The sequence below is a fragment of the Mustela nigripes genome, chromosome 7, assembly GCF_022355385.1.
Source record: "Mustela nigripes isolate SB6536 chromosome 7, MUSNIG.SB6536, whole genome shotgun sequence".
NCBI lineage: Eukaryota > Metazoa > Chordata > Mammalia > Carnivora > Mustelidae > Mustela > Mustela nigripes.
Genome location: NC_081563.1, coordinates 113,630,073 through 113,642,012, shown reverse-complemented (window position 1 = coordinate 113,642,012; position 11,940 = coordinate 113,630,073). Strand labels below are relative to the sequence as shown.

At 54.5% G+C, this 11,940-nt stretch overlaps 1 protein-coding gene across 1 annotated transcript; it reads left to right on the top strand.

The window, feature by feature from the left end:
- Positions 1-574: 574 nt before the first annotated feature.
- TRIB3 (tribbles pseudokinase 3) lies at positions 575-11,413 on the top strand. Its single transcript, XM_059407935.1, has 4 exons — positions 575-798; positions 2,651-2,941; positions 5,828-6,120; positions 10,156-11,413. The coding sequence occupies exons 2-4, from the start codon at positions 2,651-2,653 to the stop codon at positions 10,646-10,648; spliced, it is 1,077 nt and encodes a 358-aa protein (XP_059263918.1). The 5' UTR covers positions 575-798; the 3' UTR covers positions 10,649-11,413.
- Positions 11,414-11,940: the final 527 nt, after the last annotated feature.

Below are 11,940 nucleotides of genomic sequence, written 5' to 3'. Positions count from 1 at the left end.
CAGGAGGCTTTGAAGTAGCTTTCCTGAGGTTGCCCACTGCGTCTGTGCAAAGGTGGGAGGCTGCACTGCCTCTATCCAATGAACGCTTTGAAGTCTGCCCGACCTCAGGCCTCCCCAGGCGACCATGCCAGCTCTTTGGCGCTGGAGTCAGCTCCTAAGTCTGCAGTGTTTGCAGAGCTCCTGGGCTGCTTTCGCAGTGCTGGGCCTCAGGCTACCCCTTAATAGGACTGGTGAGCCGAGCTTCCTGATAGCCCAGGGTCCTCCTAAAGTTCATAAGGCAATGGTTTATAAACAGTAAAGCACTCGGAAACTCACGGTTTGCTCTTTTTCTCCCCTGCATCCTCGGAGGAGGATGTTTATCCCATTTCACATACGGGGAAACTAAGGCTCAGAAAAGTAAACTGCTCTTTCCAAGGTGATCGGGAGAGCCAGTAGAGGGTGTCTGAGCGGCGCTGGTGAGGGAGGAGGTTGAGCCCAGACACCGCTGGAGGACCCGCGAGGGGAGAGGGGCGGGGCGGGGCGCGCTGGGGCGGTGACCCCAGGGGCGGAGCCCGGGGGATGGTGCAATCCCCGGCCCGAGCGCAACAGGCAGCAGCAGATTAGCACAGGTTTGCATCACCCGGGCCGGGACCGGAGCCGGCGCTGGCGCCGGGAGACACTCGCCGCGGAAGCGCCAGGGGCTCCACACGTGCCTGGCTGCTGGGGGCCGGGGTCCCGAGCTCGGTCGCTTCGCAGCGGGGTCCCGGCCACGTGGGAGTGCCCCGGCGACTCTGGACCTTGCCGCACGCCCCGGGCAAGGTATCCAGCGGAGCCCGAGAGGGGCCGGGGCCGGGAGCCGGCGGGTGGGAGGGTGAGCCCTGGCGAAGGTGGCGGCGGTATCCGAGGGGTTTAAAGAGGTGGGGACAGAGGTGTGGGAGTGTCGCCCCGAGCATTGAGTGTGGGGCGGGGGACGCGTGTGTGCGAGGGGCCTGTGGTGTGGTGGTGGGGGGGACTGCTGGGGACTCTGCAGGGTCTGTGTCGCTGTAGGCTGTGCCTGCGGGGCTGGGTGGGGGGGATGTGTGTCGGCAGGCGGTGCGACCTGTGGGGAGCGCTGCGTACTTGGTGGCAGGTGTCGGCCGAGCGGGGGACACGCCTGGGGCCGGGCTGGGGTGCCCAGGGGGGGGGTTCGGGGCGAGTGAAAACGAGGATGCCCCGCGCGAGGTGCGGGCCCCGGGAGCGCACGGAGCGCCGGCCGCAGGTGTGCACCTGGCGTTGTGGCTTCGTGCACCTGGCGTTGTGGCTTCGGGTCGCAGATTGTACTGTGCGCGCGTGTGTTTTGTCCCTGCGGACCCTGGGGTGTGCGGGGCGGGGGCACACACCTTCCCCTTCTCGCAGCCCTGCGACCTAACCTCCTTCCCTTGCTTCTCCCCCTCCCGCCGCTCCGTTTCCGCTGAATCCTCTGCCTCCGGGCACCCGCCGCCCGTTGCTTCCGCTCCCACGAGAAGAACCTGGCTGGGGGAGGCGGGGCGAAGCCGCCGAGGGGCATGGGGCACGTGTCAGACCGTGCCGGTGACCTTACTGTTATCAGTCATGCAGTGGGGTGCTTAATCGTTGAGAGAGCAATGTGTGTGGATGCCTGGTACACTTGCCCACGGAGGATGAGGTGTGTGTCACTTGATGCAGGCTGTGCCCCCTCTTCCCTTGAGGTTGGTGTCTCAGCTAGCTGGCTGGGACAAACTGAGGTTTTGAGGGATGTGTGCGCACCTGTCTGCTCTGGGTTCTGTGAGTGTGTGTTTGGTATGACCTGCCTGTTACCCCAGAGGTGTTGGGAAAGGGCGAGAAGTAGATATGAGGGGCTATCTCCAACCTACAGCCGAGATTTTAGTCCCCGCAGTATGGCCTGTGAAGTCCCTTGCTCAGTTAGTCCACCTGCCGCTGGAGCTTATCCCAGGCCCTACCAGCCTCTGAGACCTGGACACAAAAGTAGCCTGCAGTGCTGCCATGACGGGGGAGAAAGCCACCCCAGGGACAGTCCCCAGAAGAGCACTGCAGCACCTTCGGCTGTGAATAGTGGTAACAATGGACCGACAGTGGTGACCATTTTCGGACCCCCACCCCCCGCAACAGGGTCACTCTGAATTATTTGAGTTTTCGTTTCATCGTTGTAAAAATCCTATGGGCTTGGCATGCTGCTCCCACTTAACGGATGAGGGGCTGAGACTGGGGGAGACTGCAGGACTTGCCCAGAGCTACCCAGCCAGGAAAGGTGTGAGCCAGGACTAGAACCCAGGCATATCTGTCTACAGCCACCTGCTGTTGCATCCTTAACCGTACTGGGATTATGGCCTTTCATTCAGTGTGGGGGGTCTCCCTCCTGAGGCAGCCCATGTGCTGTAGTCCATGATGTTTAACCAGCCCCCGGCTGCTGGCTATTTGGGGGTGTTTCCTGCCTTTTGCTATTAGATACAAGGCTCTCCTGAACAGCCTTCATGTGTTTAAGATTTTGGCGAGCATTTTAATGGGAGGAGAAATTCCCAGAAGTGGGACACCCAGTTAAGGGTACGTACATTTGTCAGTTCAGTGCAGACTGCCAGGTCCCCCTCTGTAACAGCGAGGGAAGAGGGGGGCCACTGAACAGCCTGGCTTCAGTGCTTTTTCCCTTTCTTTGTAGATGCGAGCCACCCCTCTGGCAGCTCCTGCGGGTGCCCTTTCCAGGAGAAAGCGGTTGGAGTTGGACAATGACCTAGACACAGAGTGTCCCACCCGCAAACAAGCTCGAAGGGGGCCCCAGCCCCAGCTGCCTCCCTGCCTGCTGCCTCTGAGCCCACCCCCTGCTCCAGCCCGAGCTCTTGCTGTGACCACTGCCTCCCGGCTTGGGCCCTATGTCCTCCTGGAGCCCGAGGAAGGCGGCCGGGCCTACCGTGCCCTGCACTGCCCCACTGGCACTGAGTACACCTGCAAGGTAGGTCTTCTGGGGTCACTCCCCGCCCCACCCCCAGCATCACAGGGGCCTAGAAAGGGCCTTTGCTCCAGAGGATTGTCAGGGAGGAGGCGTCCTTTGGGTTACTTTGTTCCAGTGAGCCCCCAGCCCTGTGTTAGGCCTGGCCTGGGCTGAGACCAGAGTGCTAAACCTGACATACCCAGCCCTGGGGAATGCACAGTATAGGCCCATAGTATGATACACGCCAGAGGGGTGGGGTTTAGGGGCTGTGGGAGCACAGAGCGGGAGGCTCCAGTGTGTTCAAGGGGGATGTCAGAAAAGGCTGAGCAGAAGTTAGCCAGGAAGAAGTGAGAGAATGGAGATCTAGGCAGGGGAGGCAGCAGTGCAGGGGCCTAGAGGAGCAGGAGCAAGTGAGCCGTCGGGGAGTTCAAAGGACTTCACCATGGCCAGAGTGGAGAGGCGCAGGAGATGAGCGCTGCCCGCCACCGGTTGTGAAAGCGTAAGAAAGGAGCTCACACTGGGCTGGGGCGGACGTTGGGGGCACTGAAGATATTTGCACGTGGGAAGGATAAGGTCGGGTAGACGTCAGAACTCCTTCCCGGGAGGGAAGGACCTGGAGGTCATTGGGCCTAGCCTGTGACCATTTCACTGATGGGAAGACTGGGGTCAAGAAGGAAGGGCCAAGCACGAAAACTCGTTGTATTGGGCCTGGCTCCTAGGATGAAGGCCAGGGTTCTTGGCAGAAATCAGGAAATGGGCAGGGTCAGGACCACGGGACATTGGCAGGTCGTAGCCTAAAAAGACAGAAGTGAAGAGCTACAATAATAGGTATTCACTGTGCACCAGGTACTACGTTGATGGCTTAGTGTGTGTAATCTCTTCCCATCTTCACACAGTCCATGAGGTAGCTACTATTATTGGCCCATTTTGCAGATAGAGGATACTGAGGCTCATAAAACTGTGGTCACAGAGCCAGGGGGTGTCAGAGGTGAGACTGAGCCCAGGGCTGTGGCCCCATGCTAGGACATAGGTTTCAGACACAGCAGGGTGGCTTTGCTCCTGGTGGTCAGGGCAAGGAAGATACAGAAGACCCACCTATACAGAAGACCGGAAGAAGAGGGCCCGAGTCTCTTTAGGAATGCACAGAGAAGCAGGGGGACCGAAGCCTCCTCCCGGGAGCAGTTGCAACTGGCTTCTGCTTGGGAGGGTGGTGCAGTAGGCAGAGGGGTAGAGGCAGACCTATGGTCCAGCCATAGGCTTTACCTGGGCTCTGGGCTGCCCCCTGCAGGTACCCAGTGCTCTGCCCCAGGTGCTCTAAGGAACCCCTGAACTCTGGCTCCTTTTCCTGCAATATTACAGGTTTTCTTCTGTTCCTACTGGGGAGAGGAATCCATGACCAAAGCAGGCTCAAGCCAGAAGCACCATGCTTTCTCATGGCCCCAGTTACTCAGAAACATTTAGGGGGGGTCTCCTGGCACGTGCTTATCCCCATGCTAGCGGGAGCCTTGGGGCTGCCATTTTCACATCGCCTTCTCTGCTCAGTGCGTAGAATGATCACCATCCTGTCTGTAGATTATCACCTATTCATTCATTCATTCATTCAACAAACGTTCACTGAGCACCCTATGCGCTGTACACCAGGCTGTGGGTTCCAAGAGTTCTGTTGTCATCAGGCTGATGCTCTAGTGGAGGACATGGGCAGGAAACAAGGGAATAAGTAAAATACAGCACAAGGGAAGGCTGATCCTGGGCCAGGTGATCCTAAAAAAAGGAAAGCCAGGAGCTGGGAGAGAGGGGGACAGGGACCATGGGGGAGCAGGTGATTTCAGCCCAGGACTCACTCTCCAAAGAGGTGACATGTGAGCAGTGACTTGTGTGAGCTGGGGGAGACGGCCCTGTGGGTATCTAGGCAAGAGCATCCAGGAAGCAGGACAGGCAAGTGCAGATGTACAGAGGCAAGAACGTGCTTGACCTGACTTAAAAAAAAGTAGTCTTTGTTTTTTGGATTCTTTCTTCCATGCCACCTAACTGTGTGTTGTTTTAAGACGTGCTTACATGTTTTTCCATGAATTAAACATGTATGTGCTTTATTGGTTTATTTTCTGTTGGCAGAGCCAACATAACAGGGGAAGGGTTAAAGGCAGACAGACTGAGTAAGTCTTCCAGCTCTGCCTCTCTTCGGCTGTATTGGCTCCAAGTGCCCTTGCTTCTCTGAACAGCAGTCTGAACCAGCAGGAAAACAGAACATAGCTTTCAGGGCTGCCGCGAGGCTCCCGTCTGATTTCCATACAGCCCCTAGCACATTTTCCGACAACCTCGTGCGCCACTGGCACCACTGCCCCTCTTCCCTCCCTGATCCAGCTGAACTGATCTGGGGCGGGTTTTTTCTCCAGGAATTCAAGCTCTTTCTTGCCTCAGGGCCTTTGCACTGTCCCTGTCCCCCACCTGGAAAGCTTACCCCATGGGCATCTCTGAATCATTCAGGTCACTTTCCCAGTATGGAGTTTAGACCTTTTTCAACTAGGTGGCCCCTTCCTTTTTTTTTTTTTTTTTTTAAGATTTTATTTATTTATTTGACAGAGAGAGAGAGAGGGAGAGAGGGAACACAAGCAGGGGGAGTGGGAGAGGGAGAAGCAGGCTTCCTGCTGAACAGGGAACCCTACATGCGGCTCCAAACCAGGACACTGGGATTGTGACCTGGGCCAAAGGTAGACGACCAAGGACTGATCCATGGTGGGGGTGGGAGGGTGGCGGTGACAGGACGGCTGCTTGCTGCCAGAACACCCAGCCCAGCGCCTAGTACACAGTACTGCCTAAACCCTTGGCTCTGACCGTTTCCCAGGCCGGCCAGCACCCCCCACCCCCGTTGGCACCTGTGCTCATGCCAAGCCGCCCTCCCCCACCCAGGTGTACCCGGTCCGCGAGGCCACGGCGGTGCTGGAGCCGTACTGGCGGCTGCCTCCGCGAGGACACGTGGCCCGGCCCACCGACGTCCTGGCAGGCCCCCGCCACTTGTACACCTTCTTCCGGCGGTCCCACGGGGACATGCACAGCCTGGTGCGCCACCGCCACCGTCTCCCAGAGCCCGAAGCCGCCGCGCTCTTCCGCCAGATGGCCGCCGCCCTGGCTCACTGTCACCAGCACGGGCTGGTCCTGCGCGATCTCAAGCTGCGGCGCTTTGTCTTCACCGACCACGAGAGGTGAGTGTGGTCCCGCAGAACCTCCTCACGGCCATACCTAAGAGATGGGCCATGATGGGGAAAGTGAGGCCCACGGAGTCAAAGGAACTTACACAAAGAAATGGAGAAGCCCCGACTGGCTCCTCGGCCTGGTTCCCGGGAAAAGCTTGGCTCAGGACGAGTGAAAGCCCCCTGGGCTGCGGCACTGCGTCTGTGACAGTCATAATAGACAACAGTGATAAAGAGCTTGGCTGTGCTGTGTGACTCCATGGGGGGCTTACAAAGATGAGGTGGGCACTGTGCTTGTTCCCATAGGCAGGGGGGAGGAAACAGGCCCAGAGAAGTCAAGTTACCCCCAAGATTCCACAGTGAAATTGATAGTACAGCTGAGACTCGAATCCAGATGTGACCCTGAGCTTGAGAGGCAGGAGGCCTGGCTGCACAGAGCTGCTGACTCTGGGTGACTCAGGGTCTCTGGACCTTAGTTTTCCCACTGGTGGGGGAAAGGCCTGCACTGTGATGATGTTTCCAGGAAACCAGGGCCACAGACAACGAACCACAAGGGGCCCTGAGGTTCCTCACATGGGAACTTGCCTGTGAAATGGAATCCATGATCTTGGAGGGAGGGAACAGAGGGGGACCTGGCATGCTTTCCCCTCCTCCAGACTCCTGGGGTGTGAGCAGAGTGTGTCAGGAAGCACGGCAAGCCAGTCAGGTCCACATGAACAGCCATCGGCGCATGGATTACGTGGCATGATGTGTGTGTGTGTGTGTGTGTGTGTGTGTGTGTGTTGGGGAAGGAGGCCGACCTCATTGCACATATTGTTTTATTTTTTTTTTTTAAATAATCTCTACAACATGGGGAATCAAACTCACGACCCCAAGATCAAGAGTCACATGCTTTTCCAACTGAGCCAGCCAGGTGCCCACCTCCCACTGCGCATCTTAAACTTTTTGAAATACTTTTAGATTTTCAGAAAAGTTCCAAAAATTGGTGCCTGGATAGCTCGGTGGGTTAAGCCTCTGCCTTCAGCTCAGGTCACGATCTCAGGGTCCTGGGATCAAGCCCCACATCGGGCTCTCTGCTCAGCAGGGAGCCTGCTTCCCCCTTTTTCTCTGCCTGCCTCTCTGCCTACTTGTGATCTCTCTCTCTCTCTCTGTCAAATAAATAAATAAATAATCCTTAAAAAAAAGAACTTCCAAGAATAGGGCAGGTTACTGTATCTCTTTCATCTACTTCCCTTAATGTTAACTTCTCACATAGGCACAGAACAAGTATCAAAACTAAAAAACCAGGGCTCCTAGGTAGCTCAGTCGGTTAAGCGTCCGACTCTTGGTTTCTCAGGTCATGATCTCAGGGTCGTGAGATGGAGCCCAGCGTGGGGCAGGGTGTGAAGCCTGCTTAAGATTTTTTCTCCTTCCTGGGGATAAAAATATATGTTTATAAAAAATAAAAAATTAAAAAAAAATAAAGACCTAGGAAATGGAAAAAAAAAAAGATTTTTTTCTCCTTCCCTCGCTTTCTCTCTCTCTCTTTCTCTCCCACCCTCCCTTCCTCTTTTTTTTCCTCTCAAAAAGCAAAACAAAACACCAAAAAAACTAAGAAATTAATCTTGGTCCAGTACTATTCACTAAATCATGGATTGATTCCGATTTCAATAGCTTCCCACTAATACCAGTTTTCTCGCCAGGATCCAATCTAGGACCCCGGCCCATGTTCAGTTGTCCTGTCTCCTTAGTCTCCTCCAGTCTGAAACCTTCCCTTAGTCGTTCCTTGTCCTCCTTGACTTGGACACTTTGGAAGAGCACCGGTCAGTTATTTTAGACATTGCCCCTCAACTTGGATGTGATGGATGTTTTTCTCATGGTGAGATTGATGTTGTGCATTTTGGGCAACAGTATCATCAGGAAGGCTGTCTGGGTGACTCAGTCAGTTGGGTGTCCAACTCTTGGTTTTTGGCTCGGGTCCTGATCTTGGGGTCTTGAGATGGAGCCGTGCGTGGAGCCCCATGTAGGGCTCGGCATGCAGTGCTGAGTACCTTGAGATTCTCTCTCCCTGTCTCCCAACTCACACATGCATGTGCACCCTTTGTCTCTCAAATAAATAAATAAAATATTTAAAAAAAAAAAAAAGAGTACCACAAGAATGATAGGCTCTTCTCAGCACACCGTGTCAGGAGACATGTGATGTTAACCCCAGTTATTTGGTTAAGATGGTGTCTGCCAAGTTTCTCCACTGTACGGTTCCTAATTTACTGTTTCTAGTTAGTAAATACCTTGTGTGTGTTGGTGGGGGGGCAGCACCTGGGTGGCTCAGTCGGTTTAAGCCTCCAACTCTTGATTTCTGCTCAGGTCATGATCTCAGGGTGATGAGATTGAACCGCATGTCAGGCTCCGCATTCAGCAGGTGTTGCTTCTCTCCCCCTCCTGTGCCCCTCTCCCTGCTAGAGCTCCTTCTAAAATAAAAATAAAATAAAGTCTTTAAACACACATACATATATATGTACTTCGAGGCTATGTGTGAAAATACAGTTTCTCCTCAAACTTGCCGGAGCATTTTCGTTGGGCCTTTGCCTTGCCCCTAGCAGTTACTATTGTGATGCTGACCTCAAAGTGATTTTTCTAGTTCCTTCTGTCCTTCTACATTTTATATGAAAATGAACATGCCTTTAGTAAGAAGTAGAATATAAATTTTATAATGATGTTTAAGCTAATACACAGCTTCAAATACTTTTTTAAAGATTTTATTTATTTATTTATTCGATAGACAGAGATTACAAGTAGACAGAGAGGCAGGCAGAGAGAGAGGAAGGGAAGCAGGCTCCCCGCTGAGCAGAGAGCCCGATGCAGGGCTTGATCCCAGGACCCTGGGATCACGACTCGAGCCGAATGCAGAGGCACCCACTGAGCCACCCAGGTGCCCCTTCAAATAATTTTTTACCTAGGCTGAGTAGCATCACCCGCAGACCTCCCAAGGTGAGAAAGTGCTTCCTTGTCTTTTTAAAGCAGTTTGAGAAGCACTCAATGTGTGTAGAATGTTTGTAGAAGAGGTCTAGTGGAGACAGACCTGGCTTCGAATCTTGGTTCTTCTTACTACCTGCTCTTTGGCCTTGACCAATGGCTTTACCTGCCTGAACTTTGATTTTTTTCAAATGCCAGCAGGCACCCAGGAAGTGGTGTCATAGGATAATCTTAATAGCGATGGTAATAAAAAAAAAATGGCATTGGTAGCAGAATGGTTATACTTAAGTAACGTAGAATGTTCTGTGGGAATTGTTTAAGGCGGAAGTTGCAAATGGCTGGCTACACACACTTTTTTTTTCTTTGTGCCACATACATATTCATTTGTTTTTAATTGAGATTGGCTGCCGACATTTCAAAAATTGGGATTTTTCATTTGCATGATTTCTGGCTTTTCTTGGGGGAAAAACGGGAACACAGGACCCCCTTGGGAATGGTGAGTGGTTCATAGCAGTGGCTCTGGGTGGGTGAGAGCTGGGGTTCACATTTCCAGCCCTGTGCCCCATGGCTCTAAATGGTGTCTTCCTCACAGGTTGTGTGAGGATGAAATGAGATGGACCAGGTAATGAGCTTAGCTCTGGGTCAGGTTCCCCATGAACACTCCAGAACATTGACGGTAATGTTAGTGGTGCCCTTTTTAGACGGGGTTTGTGCCGAGGTGTTTGGCGTGGTCCCCACTTCTGATTTCTCTCGCTTTATTACCTGCCTGGACCCTAATTTGCCTGGTTTAAGAGAGGCTCAGTGGCCTCGGCCCCCTCAGTCCCCTCCCCGAGGGGCTGTTGGGAAATGCGCTTTTCTCAGAATCCTAGTTCACACTCAATTGCTCTGCGTCCTTGAGAAATGACTCAACATCTCTGAACCTGTGCCGCCTCGTGTGTAAAATGCCATCAACCGACCCGTCTCACAGGACAGGCTCAAGTCTGCCAAATGCGTCAGGCTTTCAGGAAGTGGGTCCCATTAAGGGTGAGAGTGTGCAGGGGTGGCATGGGGTTCCCCACGGGAGCTGACCCCTCTGTCTCTCTCCCCCTGCCACAGGACAAAGCTGGTGCTGGAGAACCTGGAGGACGCCTGTGTGCTGACCGGACCCGACGACTCCCTATGGGACAAGCATGCATGTCCAGCCTATGTGGGACCGGAGATCCTCAGCTCCAGGGCCTGCTACTCGGGCAAGGCCGCCGACGTGTGGAGCCTGGGCGTGGCGCTCTTCACCATGCTGGCTGGCCACTACCCCTTCCAGGACTCAGAGCCTGTCCTGCTCTTTGGCAAGATCCGCCGCGGTGCCTTTGCCCTGCCGCAGGGCCTCTCGGCCGCTGCCCGCTGCCTGGTCCGTTGCCTCCTTCGACGGGAGCCGGCGGAGCGGCTCACAGCCACGGGCATCCTGCTGCACCCCTGGCTGCGGGAGAACCCGATCCCCTCAGCTCCATCCCGATCCCGCCTCTGGGAGGCTGACCAGGTGGTCCCCGAAGGGCCGGGGTTGGAGGAGGCTGAGGAAGAGGAGGGAGGAGGAGCAGTGGGTCTGTATGGCTAGGTAGCCTTAGACTCTCAGCCGCAAACAGTGGACCAAGTTTGGAGTGTCTCCAAGCTCTCTCCTGCCTTTTTTGCACTGAGCCAAACCTTAGTGCCTTCTACAAGAGAGAAGGGAAGAGGCGTGTTGTGGACTGTGCTGTCTGCACACCTGTGTGGTTCCTCATACCTGCGCACACAGGCCCGTGCATTTAACACATCCTTCTTGGGGGTTCACTGTGTACCAAACCCTGTTCTGGGTGATGGGAACACAGCAGTGAAGGAAAGGCAACTCTTGCTCCCAGAGCTCCCCACACTTCTCCACGCCCACAGGTCAGTGTCCACACAGGGCCCTCTCCAAACAGGTGTCAGCACCCACTTGAGCTGGTGCCTAGGCCCTTCTTACCTGGGACAGTCCCTCTCACAAATTGCTGTGCCAAAGGCTCCAGGCCTCTCCCTCATAACTCAGGATTCCAGACCCCAAGCCGTGGTGGGATCTGTGCTCCCAGCAGCTCTGCCTTCTCCATCCAGGCCTGAGCCCAGGATTCGGGCTGGAGGCTCACTAGTTCAAACTGTGAGGCTGGTCCTCATCTAACTCAAGGAGTGCTTTGGAATGAGGGTCCATGTCTGTCCACCTCTGGCAGAGCACCAGAGTTTGGGGTCAAAGGAGGCAGGGTCTTCCTCCTGGCAAGTCTCAAGCCCTATTCTGGGTTTTTGGATCAACACTATGGGTTTTGGATGCCATAAGAATATATTTTTACCTTTTGCCTAATAAAGGAGTTATGAGATATGTTAATGTCTGCTGGACATTTGTTTGAGCCTCTCCTCCCCATCTCTGACCAGTTTTCCTTGTGGTGTGTGAGCTCAGATTTCCTGCAGCCCAGCGGGATTTGTGCACGCGCTCTGTTCCTTCTGGAGGCACTGGTGTCTCTGTTAGGGTACTTTTTGGCTGCAAGTAACTGAAACTCTGGGCCAGAGTGGAAAGAAGGAAATTTCACACAAAGCAAGAAATCAAGAGGGGCTGGCTGATTCAGCTCTCAGAGCTTTCAGCAAGGACTGGCTCCCCGGGCTCATTCTCTCTCTGCTGTTGTCCCTGGTGACTACGGACACAGTAGCCACAGCTGTCCCATGACCAGAGAAAGCCGGGGGGGGTGAATTTGTAGCCCCCAGAGGACTCAGTCCTCTGGAGTCAGACTGCCACTCACTGGCTGACCCTCAAGTGTCTTAACTGCTCTGCTCTGCTCAGCTTACCCTCTATACAATGAGGGCAACAGTGCCCACCAACTCACAAGAGTTGAATGAGTTATTTCCTGGAAA

Bases quoted from the DNA above. Each gene is read 5' to 3' on its own strand.
- TRIB3 (XM_059407935.1), top strand. From the start codon at position 2,651: ATGCGAGCCACCCCTCTGGCAGCTCCTGCGGGTGCCCTTTCCAGGAGA. The intron at 2,942-5,827 runs GTAGGTCTTCTG...TCCCCCACCCAG, and splicing joins GCACTGAGTACACCTGCAAG to GTGTACCCGGTCCGCGAGGC. The intron at 6,121-10,155 runs GTGAGTGTGGTC...CCCCTGCCACAG, and splicing joins GTCTTCACCGACCACGAGAG to GACAAAGCTGGTGCTGGAGA.